Source organism: Labrus mixtus, chromosome 22, assembly GCF_963584025.1.
Source record: "Labrus mixtus chromosome 22, fLabMix1.1, whole genome shotgun sequence".
NCBI classification, from domain to species: domain Eukaryota; kingdom Metazoa; phylum Chordata; class Actinopteri; order Labriformes; family Labridae; genus Labrus; species Labrus mixtus.
Window position 1 is genome coordinate 9,335,438 of NC_083633.1, and position 18,202 is coordinate 9,353,639.

An 18,202-nucleotide genomic window follows, 5' to 3' on the forward strand; every position below is an offset into this window, starting at 1 on the left:
AAATACTTTTATGATATGGAGTTAATTCACAGGCTTTCCTTTTTTATCGTAAATCCATCTAAAAGCAAATACAATATTAATGACTTACATTATTTAATCAATACCAGTCAAAAGAAGAAGACGCATTAACCTTAGTGTGAACTATCGTGAGGACCTTAGAGACTTATATCAACAGTAATGCGCTTTGTTCTGTGGCGCTAAAGAATGAAAACATGATAGACACACTATCAGTTGAGTAAGGTCGTCCAAAGCGGGTCATATCTAAATATAACCCAGACAGTTTAGGACCCCGCAAAACTAAAACACAAACTAAAACTACAAGCTGCAGGGCTACAGGGCACAACTTCAGATCCACAGGTGAGACAGAATAATATGACTAATATAAAGGGTGACTTAATTTAGTGGCGTTCTCTCGTTCACTAATGCACTCACTATAATGACATCTGACAAGCATGAACAGGGGCGACACTGTGCCAGCAGCCCTCCACTGATAAACAAGTTGCATGTCTGCAGCTAAGCAAAAAGTTCAGACAGAGGCGACTTTGTTTAGAGTTACCAAACGTTGAACTTGATTTATGCAAGACTCCAACACTCATCATTGAGGGAAAGCCATGTAAACCTTTTTTTGTTTGTGTAACTTGATTTAGAAATGGATAACCTTGAGCAAGAAGGCATAAATGAAGAATTTATCGAGTTTGCCATCCGTGAAAGCATTCAAGACGCCTCCAAGCTGCCATGTTCAGCACCAATACACAGGTTTGAGACAGTCCAAATTGTCAACATGTCCACAATGCTTTCACTGAGAGATTAATGAATACATTATAAGTACTTATTAATTGTTATAACTGTAACATATACTTATCGATTGATGTGGTTGACATATTTTCCAAAAGATTTGGGGATTCCTTGTAAAAAACAACTTTAGAATAATCAACTCCATTCTCCATTTCTTCATTAGAAAAGAATCAAACAGTGAGGAATTTGTGAAGATAATGGAAGCTATTCACACAGGTAAGGTTCTATTTCTCTCTGCGTCACTGTCTAATCACAAGAATCTGTGCATGTGGAGTAATTATATTTATACTAAGGTTACAGTTCTACAAGGCAGATGCAGCTACAAACAAATACAACTGTTTGTATCATAGACTGGATAAAAATATGGACGACAGCTCCCAAAAGAAAATCTGTTCTGCTGTGGACTTTTCCGACCTGAGGGATCTTTGTCGTTAAATACCTTAAGTTCATTTTGTGTTTCAGTTAGCAGAAGGGAGTGGGGATGTCATAACTGCAGCACAGTTTTTTTCTGGCTCTTGTTGACATCACCAGCACAATGTGTCAATTGTCCATTGTGGGGGGTATTTTGGTTTCACTTTTGTACAGCTGGTTGAGGTGGAGATGTGTCGTCCATCATTATATACAGTCAATAGTTTTTACCTGTCTGTTTGTGCTCTCTGTATAGACTAAATACAGATAGTTGTTGCCTTGTTTTACCTGTGTTGGTCCTGCTTGTATCCCTGCAGGTGATGTGTGTGCACTGCAGGAGCTGTCAGGTTGTACGTCTGCGTTCAGAGAGCGAGACAGCAGGGGTCAGCTGCCTCTGCATGCAGCAGCAGTTCAGCCTCAACAGGAGATCCTGCATGTTGTGTTACAGGGTGAGAGCTTAGTGTCACAGCAGCATGAAACATCTAAACAAGAAAAAGTATAATCTGCAATGACGGAAACCATTAACAAAGGGGAAAACAATTTAAAATCATGCATGTTAGAGTGTATGCTTTCTCAATTCATACTTACCTCTATATTGTGTTTTTGAAGTAGTGCTGACATCCACAGACCTGACCCTGGAGGAGCAGACAGAGGATGGGGACACATGTCTGACTCTGGCAGCAGAGGCCGGCCTGGTGGAAAATGTCAAGATACTGCTGCAGCACCAAGCTTCACCGCACAACAACAACAGCAGAAACGAGTCTCCTTTGCTGATCGGTAGCATAAACACACACAAACTCATAAAAAAAAACAAGTAATAGTTATAGTCCCTCATTGGCCCTCACTTACAGCATATATTCCTGTATTCCTGAACAGAGCTGGTTAGTGTATATCCACTTTAGTTACATGATGTCATTTTTTAACAGGAAAAATTAGCTATATCAGACTTAAATTCAACACGCTTTAGGGATTGTCATTTATTTTCTGTAAGTGTATAGTCTCTGCTAAAGTAGGTCAGTATTTGTCTTTAAACTTCACAGTCAAATTCCAACTTTAGTTTTCAATTTATATTTTTCTATGTATACTCTTTGGCTAGTGCTAATTATTAAAATGTTAGCTAGCTACAACAAGCTAGCTCAGACCATGAAGAGAGTAAACAGACGGCTTAACATTAGCAAACTTATCTTGAGTTTAGGCTTATGTCAGCATGCTAACATTTTTTAAAGGGACCATGTACAATATTAAACATAAATGTTGCCATTTGATGCATTGTAACAGAGTTAGCTTAGAGCTAGTTTACATCTGCAGTCCCGCAGCAGGTCACATTAGCTTTAAGCTCATAGTACAGCTTATCCTAAAAACAGTCTCAAAAAAGTGTTTGCATGGCTGTAGACTTTTTAAATAGTTATCAGCTGTACAAACATTTGAAATGATAATAACTTTTGTCAGTTTGGGTTTTTACTAGGATTGTTTTCTATTGTTCTTGTTACTTAGCGGTGAGAAAGAAATCATACGACATGGTTTTTACGCTCATCATGGGTGGGGCCTTTGTGGAGCAGGTGTGTCAATCGAAGTGGACAGCCACCCATGAAGCAGCAAAGGTGAGCAGCAGCATTGATAGTTGTGCTGTGACGTTCCCGACCATCCTGATTCTATTGGAAGGCTCTTTAGGAAGAACGTAGGGATCTGAGTCGGACTTGGGAACAGCTTTTATTTTAGTATCATGATCCGTCCTAATCCATCCATTCACTCCTATTCCCACAAGCAGGGGGAATCAGTAAGACATTAGACCAGCTATGTTGTCAAGGTTCAGGAAAGAAAACACTCTTTTTGAAGCCTATCTTCCTCCTACACATATATAGATATATATATATGTATAGAGAGAGAGAGAGAGAGAGAGAGAGAGAGAGAGAGGAAGCGGTGGTTGAGTGAGCTACAGATTGAATATAGAGACAACAAATAACCTTTATTATTATAAAGTTATTATTATTATAAGATTTTTTTTTTTTAACGGTTCTTTGAAAGAAACAAAGAGCCGTTCACAGTCTTTCCTCCCTGTTTTGTGTCTTTGCCTTTTTCCTCCTTTTTCTCACACCAGGTTGGATGTCCGGCTGTTCTTATGCTGCTTCTTCGACACGGTGCAAAGGTAACCGCCAGAGGCGCTCATGGTGTAACTCCTCTTGGGATTGCAGCTGAATATGGCAACGCTGAAGCCTTGGAAATCCTCATACATCATGGTGAAATACTGAAACATTCTTCAATGCACCGAATCACTTTCTGTCTGTCTACGTCAAGACACCTCAACTTCTCTTTTCTAACACAGTATCTTGACCTTGTTGTATTCCCACTGTGCTCCACCAGGTGGTGACGTAAATGCCCAAGCCAGGAATGGAGACACAGTGCTATATGATGCAGCTGGAAACGGAAACCTGGACTGTATCAAGTTGCTCCTGGAGCACAACGCCAACCCGAATGTCGCCAGCTATGCCTGCCAGCTGCCCATCCACAGAGCTGCATACGAGGGACACATACTGTGAGCTGATAGCCGTGTTCTCAAGCTGTAGAACCGAGCCTTCAGATATTGCAATATTCTCATCCTAACAGCTTGAGAAAATCTAAGTTTCTAAAGATAATCCAGTCCAAGACAAAGAGACATCACTTCTGTCAAATTAACATTCTTCTACTCCAATTCTGCAGCCAAATTGACCAAACTGTAGAAACATGTCTGTATTTGCACCTCACAGCTCTGCAGTGTTCTCACTCTACTCATTTCCACAAAGAGCCTTCTGTTTATCACTGTTTTTCAGTTCTGTCGCTAAATAACAGTCGCTCAAACCACAGTCTAATGAACATTTTTCTCTGTCCTGTTTTCTTCTTTTAGCATTTGTTCTCAACTGTTTCTGTCCTCTTCCTGTTTGTCTCCTCTCTCTCTCTCTCTCTCTCTCTCTATAGAGCTCTGAGGACTCTCATCCCCATCACCACAAAGAAAGCTATCCATCTCTCAGGCCAGAACCCCGTCCACTCTGCAGCAGACGGGGGACAGGTTGAGTGTCTGAAGCTGCTTCTCCAGAAAGGATACGATGTCAATGCAATGCTAGACACTCACATGTCTGGTAAGATCTGATGGATGCCAACATTCCTCACAGACAGACACACTTGATGAAAAAAACATGACTTATTAAACCAAGATATCCAATACTGTCTCTAAACGCAACGTGGATGAAACGAAAATCTTTGACTGATTGTTTTGTGCCACTATCACAACATGTACAAGGATGTATGGACAATACAATAAATTATTAGGAGCAACCGAAGTGAGCAGAGTATAAAGCAGAGAAACTCAACATGAATGGTGTCATCAACACACCCACTGTCGCGTGGTGAATGTCTATGACCTACTATGTTCACACATCGACTCTCCTTATCAGAGTTGGCTGTTTGCATTCACACATGCACTCCAACTGGACGATGTCAGGAGTGTAGTGCATGGGTAAAAGGGGCTTCAGTTGGTTTTCCTGCTTTTATATTTCGAAAATCTTATGTTTCACGACTCTGTCTTTGTAAAAACACACACACTCAATTCAGATCACTGGTGTTGTCCATTAAAACTGGCTACATGCAACTTTTACCCTGATTGTAATAAAATCTCGCTGCAGAGAACTACGGGGACCTGAGAAAGACTCCTCTGTACTTTGCTGTTTCCAACGGTGATGTCACCTGTTCAGAGATATTGCTCGCAGCTGGAGCAAGAACCGACCTGGATCCACTTCAGTGCATCCTGGTCGCTGTTCGAGCTGAGAGGTGTGCTGCAAATGTTTGTATTATACTCCTGTCGTCGTTTTAGCCAGGTTGTGTCGATGCTACCTGTGACATCTTTGTCTGGTCCTTGCCAGGTATGAGCTGGTGCAGCTTCTGTTGTCCTACGGAGCAGAGGTGAACTGTAACTTCAGTGTGATCTGCAACACACTGTTCCCGACAGCCCTGCAGTACAGCCTGAGGGATCCAGTGATGCTGCGACTGCTGCTCAACAGCGGATATCAAGCTTACAAGTTAGTCTTCCAACTTTGAGTTAAAAATAATTCTAAAATATTTGGTTCCAATAAAGTAAACGTAAGTTAGCTATGGCTTAGTTTTTCTGAAGTTGCTGTTTGATGTTTAATAATTCAAACATTTCAGTCGTGAAACTCTTCCTCTTTTAGGTGTTTCCAGTGTTGCCATGGTAACTGTGAAGAACTAGACAGTACGTGGACTGAGCTCCACAACCAAGCTTACCAGATTTATAGTCAACCTAATGCCATCTCAGTAAGAGTCATTTCAGCCAGACACATACACACTGAGTGTAACTTTGTTGGGTTGTCTAAACACAAAATCCTACAAATGAACCAATCAATGAGCCTTTAAGCCAGTACTGTTCAATAAATCACACACTTTATTTTTCTTTTCTTTCAGTTCTGTGAGTATGTGTCGGTGTCCTGGCTGACACATCTGGTTGGCGGCATTGTAAGGATGCTCCTGGACTACGTCAGCCATGTGAACATCTGTCCAAACCTCAAACGCATCCTGGAGAAGAGACCAGAGTGGGAAGAGATTTCTGAAATACTGGGTAGAATTTAGAATCATTTCCTTTGTGTTTTAGATTATTTGTATGCCAATTTATAATTCCAAGATAAAAAAAAAAAAAAAAATGTAAATCCATTCACTATGTGTATTTGTGTGTACCTAGGTAAACCACGGTCTCTGCAGCACTTGTGTCGCCTGCTTATCCGAGGTCACATGGGCCTCAGGACTCTGAATAACCCTGAAGCAATGGCTGCAGTCCCTTTTCCTCCACGGCTGAGGAAATACCTGAACTACAGTGACTATGACCTTCATGGAGAACTCTCCTCCACATAGAACATGCAATTTATATCTGCGTAACTGAGGCACTAATGAAAATGCACTGGTCACACTTTTAAAATATACCAAATGAGAATATATTTTCTCTCTTAAAGGCTTTATATGCGATTTTTTCATCCAGCAGATGTCGCCCTTGAGCACCAGCATGAAACCAAAACAACTTGCGCTGCATTGTTGTGTTAGCATGCTAATGCTAGCGACCTTTGTTATGCTCGTATCTTCACACACAATTTACCTGAAATGAGCGTGATCTAGAAACACAGTTAAGCAGTGAGTACAGTATGTTGTTCTTCTTTTCTCTAGTCCCTCAATTAAACAACTTTTATTCGCGAGGGGAGGAGTCAGCCGCCGTCCCGACGATATAAACAAACTGAAGATAGGACTTGGAAAACTCGGAAAACATCACAGACAGTGGGCCTCGAGTGTTACACCCATTGTAGACAGTCATGACTCACAGAGTTATTTTCAGAGGATATACTTGATTTCTATTATATTTGCGAAAAAACGCATATAAGGCCTTTAAATCCTTTTTTATTTATTTTTATTTTTATATATATACTGGAGTGCCTTGCTGAAATGTGACTATGATTATCATGTTTTTTTATACATATCGGGACTACCAGCTCTGAAATCCCTACACAGATGCACTGCAACATTTTTTATGTATTAATATATCACTTATCAACTAGATAGATTGCAATGTTAACTTGAAAAACACATCCCATGAGTGTAAATCAGAAGCCTTAAAAGCTTTAGGTACGCCCACACAGGCATTTTTACTTCTTGTTAAGTAGAAACTCACTCGAAGGAGAAGTTTGGAAGAGTGTCTAAAAACAACATCAACCAATTAAAATGATTTTAGTTTAGGTTATCCTGCCCTAACAGGTGCAACAGCCTGTAATAGAAAAGCCAATCATGGGCAGCGTGTTCATGCCCACACAGTCCTTAGCAGAGGTCTAAACAGGCAGGTTAAGTGTAAACACCTGTGTGGGTGAATTGCATTGTTCTCACTTTGTGCTAGCTTTCAGTGCTCACATTTGTACAGTCAATCTGAGGTTTGACAACAAGATAACATAAAAGTGCTTTTTTTTATTTTGGAATTTCAGTGTTTGAGTGTTTTAATATTTTATAATGATACCAATTGTTAAGTTAACTAATTAAAAGCCTATAATAAACTCTATTTTCTGACTTTGATTTTGTTCTTTGCTTAAGACAACTAAAAAAAATGAAGTGACAAGATTAGTCGTTTTTAGCATGGGCCCTCAGTAGTCCATGGCATTTTAATCGTTTGAGAAAATGCTGCATGTGTTTTGGATCCCTGGGGTCCCCAAAGTTTTGTGAAGAAAAATTGGGGTCACAAGCTAGAGCAGGTTGGGAACCACTGAATTGATGTGAATGTTTTTGGGACATTAAAAGTATGTTACTGGTAGATGTTTAGCTTCACTGCAGGTTTGAACTATGCTTTAGGGCAAAATATAGCCATACACCAGGCAATTATCTTCAAAAAGAGAAAATATTCATGGACAGAGAGATCAACTTACTAGTAAGATCAAACTTCTTTCTAACACAAATCATGTGATGCAACAATTATTTGAAATCTATTTGAAAGGTTAAATGAGGTGCACAGCTATGCTATCAACTCTGTCAGGCTGTATTATAAGATCAATGCAAGTGGTAGAATAATATAAATGCTAACCCTTTTTTTGTAAGGCAAGTACAATGGTTGACATGTATACCAATGTTTGAAATGTTTACCATCTAGTATGTTAGCATGCTGATGTTAGCTGTGGCTGATTGGAATGCAAAGGCAGGGGATAGCTAAAGTAAGTAGGATTGACCTTCTTGGGACCATACATTTCTTTATGAAATGTGATGGAATTCATTCAACATTAGAGGCAATATTGTAGCATGGAACAACATAATGGATTGATCATCAGACCATTGAGATTCTTAGAGCCATGCTGGCTAAAACCAAAACCACTAAAACCAATGGACAACGTCTCGGGCTAAAACATAGAGCTAATGCATATATCCCCAAATCTGCAGTTCCTTGACTGGTCACTTGAGGCTGGCTCCAAAGGAGTAGCTTTTACACTTATAAACATGTAGATTGGTCTATGCTAACCTCTCTGGTTAGTTCTTTGTAATTCATCAATTCATTTGTGGTTGGCCAAGCATGGAAATCAGGATTGCTGTAAGACAGTGGGCCACAGTGATGAGATCTGTGATTCTTGTAACTAACCTTGACCTTTGTTTAACCTAATGATCACTCTTCAACCGTAGACGTGAGTGGTTGAGCTAAAAGTTTACTACATTTCCAAAGCTCACTAGATTTTTTTAAGTCTTACAAATCCAGTTGGCTACCATTTCATTAAATACAATCTTATTCTATGGGAAACAATGTTTCTTCTTAGCTCATTTGCCAGCTCTTAAACTAACTTTGAGGGTAGTATGAATAGCTTTATAACTTAGTGTTTGCAAACTGCTCGCTCCTCTCCTTCTCCATTCAGTTATTTAAATATGGTCCCGTCTTCCATAAAAACAAAATGGTGACAGCCATATTTCTGAATTCCATTCTTGAAAAATGGGAGTCAATAAAACAGTGATAAACATCAAGGTGGCTACAGTCAATGTTACATCCCCAGTCAGCTGGATTCTTGCAAAAAGTCTTAAATCTTCACAGTTTTCAGACAGCCATTGAGCCAATCAGTTTTCTGCTTTGGCGTTGCCTCTTCATGTACCACATCCATGTTATTGGAGTTTTTTCATAATCTAAGATCAAATGACAATTACAAAGTGTGGACACATCGTTAGTGATGAACATGCTGCGATGACGCCTGGGCTGCTTTTTGGGTGAAACATTATCTGTGTTTATCGTTCTTGTTCATCTCTGTTGGGTGCAGCTTGTCTTTTTTTTGGCGATTAACAAAGCCACTAAGGCCCTGGTGACAGACTGCTACGCTGACAGGCCCTAGTCTCTGAGCTCACATGCTTTTTGTGGCTGTGTCTCTCAGAGCAGTGCCTCCAAAAAAAGACACAGCATCATGGGGCCCACACTTTGGTACTCTCCCCTCTGATCCCTCTCTTAAGGCCTTAACAGCAGCTGGTGAGATTAGAGAGGAAAGGACACCAACAACACATGCACATAGGCTCCCTCGCAGCAACACAACTGGGGGGGACAGATCTGGTTCAGACTGGACGCGGCTCGTCTGAAATACCTTTTTGACTGGATCCACTTCTTCTAAACACCTTGAACAGACAAGGATAACATCAGTTGGACTCTGAATTTGCAACAAGCCCTTAAACCTGTGGATCTCAAGCAACCAAAGGGTGGACGTCTTTTCTCACAGAGAGCTTTATCATCTCACTAAATCTATGCCACTCATAAGGTGGTCTTTCTGTGGTATTTTGAACTCAGTCTGACCGTGGTGTCCCAAACACATTTTGGCCATGAGCTGTTTCGGTTACCGACGAGAGCTGAGTAAGTATGAAGACGTGGACGAGGACGAGCTTTTGGCCTCCCTCAGCCCTGAGGAGTTGGCTGAGTTGGAAAAGGAGCTGGCAGACATTGATCCTGACGCCAACGTTCCAATAGGACTCAGGCAGAGGGACCAGACGGACAAGACCCCGACGGGCACCTTTAGCAGAGAGGCCCTCTCAAAGTATTGGGAAAATGAGACACGTAGACTGCTGGAGGACGAGATAGGTGGAGGAAGCCTGAAACCGGTCAGTGATATTTAATTAGATTTTCCTTGGCATTTGGTTAATGTGCCAGAGGCAAAGCAAGCTTGTTGGATGAACTAGATGGAACTATAGGCAGATTTCTTAACAAACTAAAAGTAATAAGTCATTTAAAGTACTAATAGGAAGGAAGGCCATAACAACCTGCTTTCCAGCTTTTGTAGAAAATGTGTTAATCAAGCTTAGCTGTATTCAGGTTCCAAAGTTTCAAAGGAAACCTCCGAATACAGCATTGCATGTCAAACACTGAGTAATTGTGTCAAAATACAGGATGAAGATCAAGAGGAAGAGTGTGTGACCGAAGAAAGCAGTGGGGAAGATGATGAAAAAGATGTTGAAAATGAAAAAGAACTGAAAGAGAATGATGACCTGAAGGAGAAGGAGGAAGAAGAGGAAGAGGAGGCGGAAGAAGAGGAGGAAGAGGAGGAGGAGGAGGAGGAGGAGGAGGAAAGTGAGGATGAGGAGGAAGCTGTAACAGAGGAGGAAGATGAGGAGGAGGTGGAGGAGGAGGAGGAAGATAATAAATTAAAACCTGAACCTTTCAGGGATTCTGAGGCGCTAGCGCCCCAAGCTAACGCCCCAATGCTACTGAAGCCACAGAGAGTGGAGCCTATGAGACTGACTCCGCCCCCTCCACCTGTCGACCCAAACGCCACTGGAAACCCAACAGTTGTTGATGAAGCTCTCCAACAAGCTCTAAGCAATGACCCTGAACTCACAGAAGTTAATCTCAACAACATTGACGATATCGCACAGGTACTAGTACAAAAATGTTTCCATCATTATAGATGTCAGAGTTCAATATTTCAACTATCTTACTCCAACAATTCTGACTATATGTTAGACTTTCATTGAAGTTCCACCATTTACCCCATGGTAGAAAAACTCTTATTTTTACAACCAGGCATATTGCCATGGTTATGTAATGAAGGCCATGATTAAACATTTAGCATAAACACTGAAATGACTACAGAGTCAGTTAAAAGCTTTGACATGGTTTCCTTGCCCGTTGGCAAATAGTACCTATGAAAGTCATTCTACAATTGAAAAAAATAACTTATAAATTAGGTTCACCCCTTGTCAAACACTGCTAAATTGTTAAATGGATGCTATAACCACTATATGGGGATTGTAGTAGGTGGTAGATGGTTCCCAATGGTCGGATCATTCAATAAAAAAAACCTGTAACATCTTTGTTTGGAAGTAACAATCTGGTCTTTGTTTAGTTGACAAAATGTCCAATGGTTTTCAAAAATCTTTCATACATAGAAGTTCTATTTCTGGGAAAATATTAACATACTATTTTTCTTCTTAGGGAACACTTATTAGATTTGCTGAAGCGTTAAGATCCAACTCCCATGTGAAGATTTTTAGCTTAGCAAACACCAAAGCAGATGACCCTGTTGCTCTGGCCATTGCTAAGATGCTGAGGGAGAACTCGTCCATCGTCAGTCTGAATATAGAGTCCAACTATGTGACTGGAAAGGGCGTGATGGCGCTGGTTCAAGCACTGCCAGGAAACAACACCCTGACTGAGCTTCGTTTCCACAACCAGAGACACATGTGTGGAGGGCAGGTTGGTACAGCTCTCTTATTCAACGTTTGACTCAAACAAATCTTCACCAAGTAACCATCATCTGCTCAGTAGGTCTTCCATTCGTCTTGTATTTACAAAGTGTTTTGCTGGTGTAACAACGCCCCCCCTTCCACAATCCTTGCCCCCACAGGTAGAGATGGAGATGGTGAAGATTCTGAGGGAAAATCACACCTTGATCAAGTTGGGCTACCAGTTCAACCTGCCTGGTCCCAGGATGAGCATGACAGGGATCCTCACCAGGAACCAGGACCGCCAGAGACAAAAACGAATGCAGGAGCAGAGGCAACAGCAGCAGGGCCAACAGGGGGCACCAGTGGGAGCTGTTAAGCCCAGAACCATTGCGCTGGTGTGTAACTCGATAAGTTGCTTCAAAATATGGTCACGTTTCTTTAACGGTGTGGTTAGACTCTGTTCCACTGGTTGCCAACTTGCCTGTTCTGAGTCCTGATATTGATGGACACTAAAAGGCTTTTCAGCTAACAACCTATGCAACAATGCTATTCAATTTAGACAAAATGTGACCTCTTCAACAAACTGTTGAATGTTAATCACAAAAATACGAGTAATCATCCAATCATTTGTCGATTCCCCTAACAGATCACTGAGCTCATCTACACTTTAACAGACTCTCCAGCTGCCATTTCAGCTACAGCATCACCCATGGAAACTTCAAATGCAATACATCATCGTACATTTTTCCCGTTAATTGTTCAAACTTCAACTTTCACCGAAAGCAAGCACACTAGACCTTTGTAGTAAAATGTAGTTTGTCATCATCATAAATGTCCTCTTTTTCCCTAGAAAGGAGCTCCTCATTTATCACCATACAGCTCACCAAGGGTCTCTCCCTGGTCCTCACCCAAACTCCCCAGGATGGACCTGGCTAAAAAACAGACCCCTCCTGTTCCACCTCCTCCTCCTCCACCACCTCCTCCTCCCCCACCTCCTCCCCCTCCACCCCCAAGGGAGAATAAGAAGCCCACGAGGATGATAGCGGAGGTCATCAGGGCCCACGAGGCGGGCAGCCAGAAGACGAGAAAGACAAAAGCTAAGAAGGGCAAGAAGGGGAAGGTGAAGGATTCAGGGAAGGATGAAACTAGCAGCATCCTGAAGGAGCTGAAGAACACTCTGAAGCCTGTGTCGGTGGAGAGAAGGGAAGGGGAGGGCAGCAGGCCGTCTACGCCAATGAGGTCGGCCCACGACCAGCTGATGGAGTCCATCCGTTCCTGTAGCCTCCGCAACCTGAAACGGGTGAGCCGAAGGGTTTATTTGACAACCATGTTGCAATTAGCTTCATAAGTAAGTGCTTCGGTTCCTCCGATTGTGAAAGTGAAGCTGGTGAAAGTTAAAAATATTCCTTCCCCACCAGCAGTCAACAAAGTACTTATTGCAAAACTGCAGAGTGCCTCAACAGGCAAAGTGAACAAGTAGGAAGTTTAATTTGGATGAGGATGAGACAGAGCCTGTGGCGTCTGAGTCATCACTGTAGCTGACATGGTATGCTGTCCTTCTACACTGGGGCAGGCATGCAAAAGGCTGCTTATCACCAGCCAGCAATGTTGTATGATCACAATGCTTTATAGTCAGAAAGATAGATACAGGAAAGCTCAAGTTCAGCTGATAATATTATTAGTCAAACATTAAACTTGTAAAAAAGATGACAAACATAAAAGAGAGCACCCAGCCTTATGCATAATAGTGTGGTAATTATTTTTCTTTGGATGAGAGACAAGTGGTACCTTGGCTGGAGTGTTAGCACAAACTTGTTACATTGTTAGAGTGGAAAATCAGCTCTGCCCTCCGATGGCGGGGTCTCCTGGCTGTGACATTCCTGCCACTTAGCGCACATATTTATAGAAACTCTTCAGGGGAGCTTTGATAAAGACAGATATGACACGTTACCACAGCAAGCACCAACAACACCAATTCAGCAAAGTCGCCCCATACATTCATCTGTTGACACAACTAAGGATGTTACTCAAACGATTCTATGCAGTCTACAACCTTTGTTAGCATCTCAAAAAGACATATGAGTAGCCCATGAAAAACTGAAGTCATGTTATTTTCAAGGTATCAACAAAGTATTAGTAAAAAAAAAAAAATCACAGTCCAAAGAGCCAGCTGGAAGAATGTGTACATGGCCAGCAACAATTAGCTTATCGTAGCATAAAGACAAGAAACAAGGAAAACTGAACACTTGGTACTATTAAAAAAACAAAGAACATCTGCCTACCAGCTTCTCTAAAGCTCACTATTATTAAAACCCAAAGCTGGTAGATGTACATTTGAACAAATTTAAAAAATTGATTCAACTTTAGAGCCAACTATTAATCCCAGTGTCCTTTTATGTTAAGCTATAGCCTTTCAGATTTACTTGTACAGATTAAACAATCAAGATTTTACATTGGAGACCCCCCCTCCCCTGTGTCTTGTCTGTATGTTCAACTAAAACTTTTCTGATTTACACGCTACTGAATAACCCAACAATATTAAACATACTAGCTTGATCTTTTCCCCAGTTTGCGTTTTTTTCTACTAAGAACAGCTAAGCTAACTTGGTAACTTTAGATTTATATACAGTAGGCTTAATCTGATTTTCTCATTTCTTTTAAACATGGTATGTGCTGAAATGTAAATGAATGTCTTTTACATGCACATAACATGAAAGTTTGACAACCCATTAATGTTGTTTGGTAGCTAGAATTCACTTTGAACAGCTAAAGAAGGAACCATTTCATCGAGTGTGTGGTTTCTTGGACCATTTGCTTTAGAGTCATAATTGCGAACTCTTTGATGTCACTAAGTCGTGACCACTGACTCATGTGCATTCTTGTCATTCCTGTCATCCTGCCATCAACATAGTATTTCCAAAAAAGGAATGAATGGCCTCAAATTACTTTTTTTGGGGGGCTTTTGCCTTCACTTGGCTGTAGAGTGACATGAAATGTGGGAAGAGATAGTGGGGGATGACATGCACCAATCAGCGTCAGGATGACGAGTCGAACCAGCGATTAGTGTGAGGAGGACTGTGGACTCTGGGCGTGGGGGCGCTTGCTCAAACAGCTGAGCTAAACCAGCGCTCTTCGGCTTGTAACTATATTTTATCTTGTTTTTCAGGTGGAGATCCCACATCATCTACAATAATTCAAGAAAATGAGAGATCTGTTCATCGCCACTGAAAGCGAGAGGCGCCTTCATAATGATGACAATGAAGTGAACATCTGTGATGAAAGCACAAGGTGAAAACATGTCGGGATTGCTAAAGAAGCAAGAACTTCATTCTTACTCATGAAAAAGAAAATATGCTGGAGATTTGCACTGCCAAAATAGCTTTACATTTTCAGATTTTTAAAAGTATTTTTGCCTTATTCAGGTTGGTGTATCTTTTTCAATTTTAAAATGAGCTGACAGAACTGTTTACTGATACGTTTTATAATTCACTGTTTTTCTTGTAAAGTTGTAAATATGATCTGTTGTTGGTTGACTTTTGTGTCCATTACTAAATATAGCCATGTGGCGATTGCGATGCTACTTGTCTCAGCATGTAGACTGTTTTCTTCTTCTTTGCTTACTGGATGAGTTCAGTTTGAAGGACAGGGTCGGCTGTTACGTAGCAGAATAGAAAGCAAACAAAAGCCACTGTTTTCATCAGTGAGTCAGCTTACCGGTCAAGCACTGCCACCACTGATGCATTTTCCTACTCAAACACACTCACAGTACACCCACTCCAGTTAGCACGTATGAGAGCAGGCCTTTTGTGCACTTTTTTCGGGAACAATTCACAATGCATTACAAGTACAGACACTCACTAGTCGTACATCAGATGAGACATTAACTTCATAGAAAATCACAAGATCTGAACTCAAGCAGAGGGCTACTTAAAGCTCCTGAGAGGAACATTCAGTAAGAGTGGACTTTGGCCCTCCCTGTAAACAAAATACCTCTTAACTATATGCAGATTTTATAAAGTAGGATCTTATATCGAAAAATCTCAAACTGCTCTCTGCTAACAGTTAAACATACCACTCACTGTGAATCTTTGCTGTGGTGAATCTAAACTAAGGGCCCGATCACACAGGAAAAGCGCCCCAGTAAAACCTGTTTGCGCTCTTCTCTGCTGCTGCAAGACAAATTTTGGGGCGCGCATAAACATTTTTAAAAAAGTACAAAATACTTTGCATCTCAAGACACGGAGACGCAACAGTCGTTTTGGCCAAAGCAGCCAATCAAATCAAGTTGGAGGCGGGCTTTACTAGTTCCAGAACGAGCTCATTGAGGAGATGGTGCGAGTCACCATACTGTTTCCCTTTCTTTCATTTCATGTACCTAAACTCTCACCATTTTGCGCCCTCCTCGTCAAGGAACACAAGCAACAGCGAGAGCTCTGCGTTTGCGCTAATCCATTTTTTCAACTTGTGTTTTTTTGGTCGCACGCACTTCAACATTAGAACGAAGGGATTCAAGTAAACAAATGCATGCCAAAGGGAAATGTCTACCAAATGTTAACACAAACATTTGGTTACATAAGCCTATTGGTTTTTACAGTTTCACTATTTCTTTTTTAGCAGTCATGTGTGAGGTTTTCTCGTGTTAATTACATGAACTTTTCTCGTTCATAATGATGGATTTACCAGACGAGGAGACTTTGATGTTCAGTCAAGACCGACATGCTGACATGAAAGAAAGAGAGGCAGGAACCAAGAGAGGCAGATGATGACCAGCCCTCTCCAGAGAGAGAGAGAGAGAGAGAGAGAGAGAGAGAGAGAGAGAGAGAGAGAGAGAGAGAGAGAGAGAGGTGACAAGTCTGGAAGAGTGGACCAAAGAGCATGTGAGAGGAGGGGTGACAGATGAGAGAGTCAAAGCAAACGAGTGCGAGATGGAGTGACTGAGTGATGTGAGCTATTAGTATTGCTCAAACTAATCCTGGTTGTGTATTTGTTTGAGTCTTGGAAAAGTTCCCTGACTCCTAAATCCACAGTGCAGCTGTTCAAGGACGACACGCAGAGGCTCATGAACAGTCAGAAAACTACTCATTACATCAACACAAAACAGAGATCATTTTAGATTAACATACCATGAACCTAAAACAAAACAAAAAAACGTTGTTGAAAGATAAAAACTCAACATTTTGAATTGTAGTGATAGCAGTTGATTATTTTGCTCTCTTGTATTATGATGCATGAAAATGCCAGGAAGGATTTTTGATATTTCAGACCAAAAATCGGACATCCTTTAATACAGTGACCTACAAATTGGAAATGGTTATCTTACTGGTTTTTACTATTTGACAGCCTCATCATACAAAAACACAATGTAGTTTTTCTGTTTACTTTGAAATTATAGAGCCATACCTGTCCCTCAGAACACAATGCAGGAATTGTAGGACCTTTCAAAATGACACATAATGTCAACTACTATAGCATACATTGAACAAAATATATTAAAATAATATTTCTTGCCCGAATGGATATCAGGAAGATGAGCAAAAATTCAGTTCCAAAAAAGACTTTGTTCCAAAAGTAGAGTAGACAAAGGAATGGTGGGCAGTACAGAAGAGCACATTGTTTATTGAATAAAAAGAGAAATGAAAAAGAAAATCTCACCTAACAAAGAACCTGAACAAGACTAATGTAGATTGCGCTCATCGTTCCCCCAAAAAAAACATTCGGCTCAAATAGCATTACAACTCTGTATGCACAATGCATTCCTTTAGCGAAGTGTCCTAAGAATAAAACGTCCTCGACTCGAGCACTGCACTTTGGCACATCTGTCAAACTGTCAACGTGGGGATCCTTCCATAAAATCAGCCGTAACATGTGTAGCTTCTAAATGGGGTCCCTGAACTCATGCTCACTCATGTGGAATTCAAGATCATTTTCAGGATGGACAGAGGGTTTTTCATGGAAATGTAATACCTACCATATGTATGTTTTGATGTACTTCTTTAGGACTGAATATCCATTAAGCCTCTCAGTCACAACACTAAGGCCCTTTAACCTCTGCATTCCTTTCCACTTAATGTATGCACTATTGCAGATTAAAACTAATACTAATGAACAGCTAGAATGCAAATCTAACATCAAGTGCAATTTAAATAGCTGGCTCTATATTCCATTTATTCTATAAGACATATATGTAGTGCTAAAAAGACAGAATCAGGAGATCCTATTCTAAACTGAAATTCACAATTAATGCTATTTTTAGATTCTGTTGGTCAACCTTAAAGCCACAATGTAGATACCGATTGTGAGAGTAAGTTCAGTCCAAGACAAACTGTACCCTGTCGCCCCTGCCCATGTTTTTCTAGGGTCTCTATGGAAGCACTGTACCCAAATAGTGCTGCCCCACTAGTGGAAAGTGCCATACCTGCTCTAATCCCTCCCATAAACTCTGCAGCAGAGAGAACTGATACAGGGTCAGTGTGGTGTCAGCTGATGTACACATCAACTCAAAATAAACAGTGGAGGCGTTGAATTGATGTGGTCACTATTATGTCACATGTTTAATTCTCTCTGAGACGTTTTGAGGTCTTCTGAGTTCGTAGACAGGACTGTTACATTACACGCTTCAACTAATTGCGACACTGAGATCTACTAGTTGTAGGCTACTTGTTATCCATCACTCACCCAGTTTTCATTCGTACCTGGCTCAGTGGATGAAATGGTCGGGGTAAGGTTGTGATAATCTTCTTCTCAGCTGTTTCCAGCTCTGTCCAGCTCCCTGTCTGTCTGTCTGTCTATTCCTGGTGATGAGGCCTGTGTTTAT

At 41.0% G+C, this 18,202-nt stretch overlaps 2 protein-coding genes across 2 annotated transcripts; both read left to right on the forward strand.

Moving 5' to 3' along the window:
* Nucleotides 1-296: 296 nt before the first annotated feature.
* On the forward strand, nt 297-6,319 carry asb15b (ankyrin repeat and SOCS box containing 15b). The gene is made up of 14 exons (XM_061029835.1): nt 297-357; nt 648-756; nt 959-1,011; nt 1,521-1,652; nt 1,816-1,980; nt 2,698-2,804; nt 3,302-3,440; nt 3,565-3,736; nt 4,156-4,316; nt 4,860-5,004; nt 5,097-5,252; nt 5,403-5,505; nt 5,653-5,806; nt 5,927-6,319. Exons 2-14 carry the CDS (start codon nt 650-652, stop codon nt 6,094-6,096), a joined length of 1,764 nt encoding a protein of 587 aa, XP_060885818.1. The 5' UTR covers nt 297-357; nt 648-649; the 3' UTR covers nt 6,097-6,319.
* A 2,886-nt stretch (nt 6,320-9,205) lies between these two features.
* lmod2b (leiomodin 2 (cardiac) b) lies at nt 9,206-14,968 on the forward strand. Its single transcript, XM_061030119.1, has 6 exons — nt 9,206-9,825; nt 10,111-10,596; nt 11,156-11,416; nt 11,568-11,783; nt 12,239-12,688; nt 14,555-14,968. Exons 1-6 carry the CDS (start codon nt 9,550-9,552, stop codon nt 14,579-14,581), a joined length of 1,716 nt encoding a protein of 571 aa, XP_060886102.1. The 5' UTR covers nt 9,206-9,549; the 3' UTR covers nt 14,582-14,968.
* Nucleotides 14,969-18,202: the final 3,234 nt, after the last annotated feature.

What these genes read in the sequence shown, in the direction of transcription:
- asb15b (XM_061029835.1), top strand. Translation starts at nt 650, where the DNA reads ATGGATAACCTTGAGCAAGAAGGCATAAATGAAGAATTTATCGAGTTT. An exon ending in CCTGCATGTTGTGTTACAGG is followed by an intron (nt 1,653 to 1,815) that starts GTGAGAGCTTAG and finishes TTTTTGAAGTAG; the next exon opens with TGCTGACATCCACAGACCTG. An exon ending in AGAGATTTCTGAAATACTGG is followed by an intron (nt 5,807 to 5,926) that starts GTAGAATTTAGA and finishes GTGTGTACCTAG; the next exon opens with GTAAACCACGGTCTCTGCAG.
- lmod2b (XM_061030119.1), top strand. Translation starts at nt 9,550, where the DNA reads ATGAGCTGTTTCGGTTACCGACGAGAGCTGAGTAAGTATGAAGACGTG. An exon ending in GACACATGTGTGGAGGGCAG is followed by an intron (nt 11,417 to 11,567) that starts GTTGGTACAGCT and finishes TTGCCCCCACAG; the next exon opens with GTAGAGATGGAGATGGTGAA. An exon ending in AGCCCAGAACCATTGCGCTG is followed by an intron (nt 11,784 to 12,238) that starts GTGTGTAACTCG and finishes CTTTTTCCCTAG; the next exon opens with AAAGGAGCTCCTCATTTATC.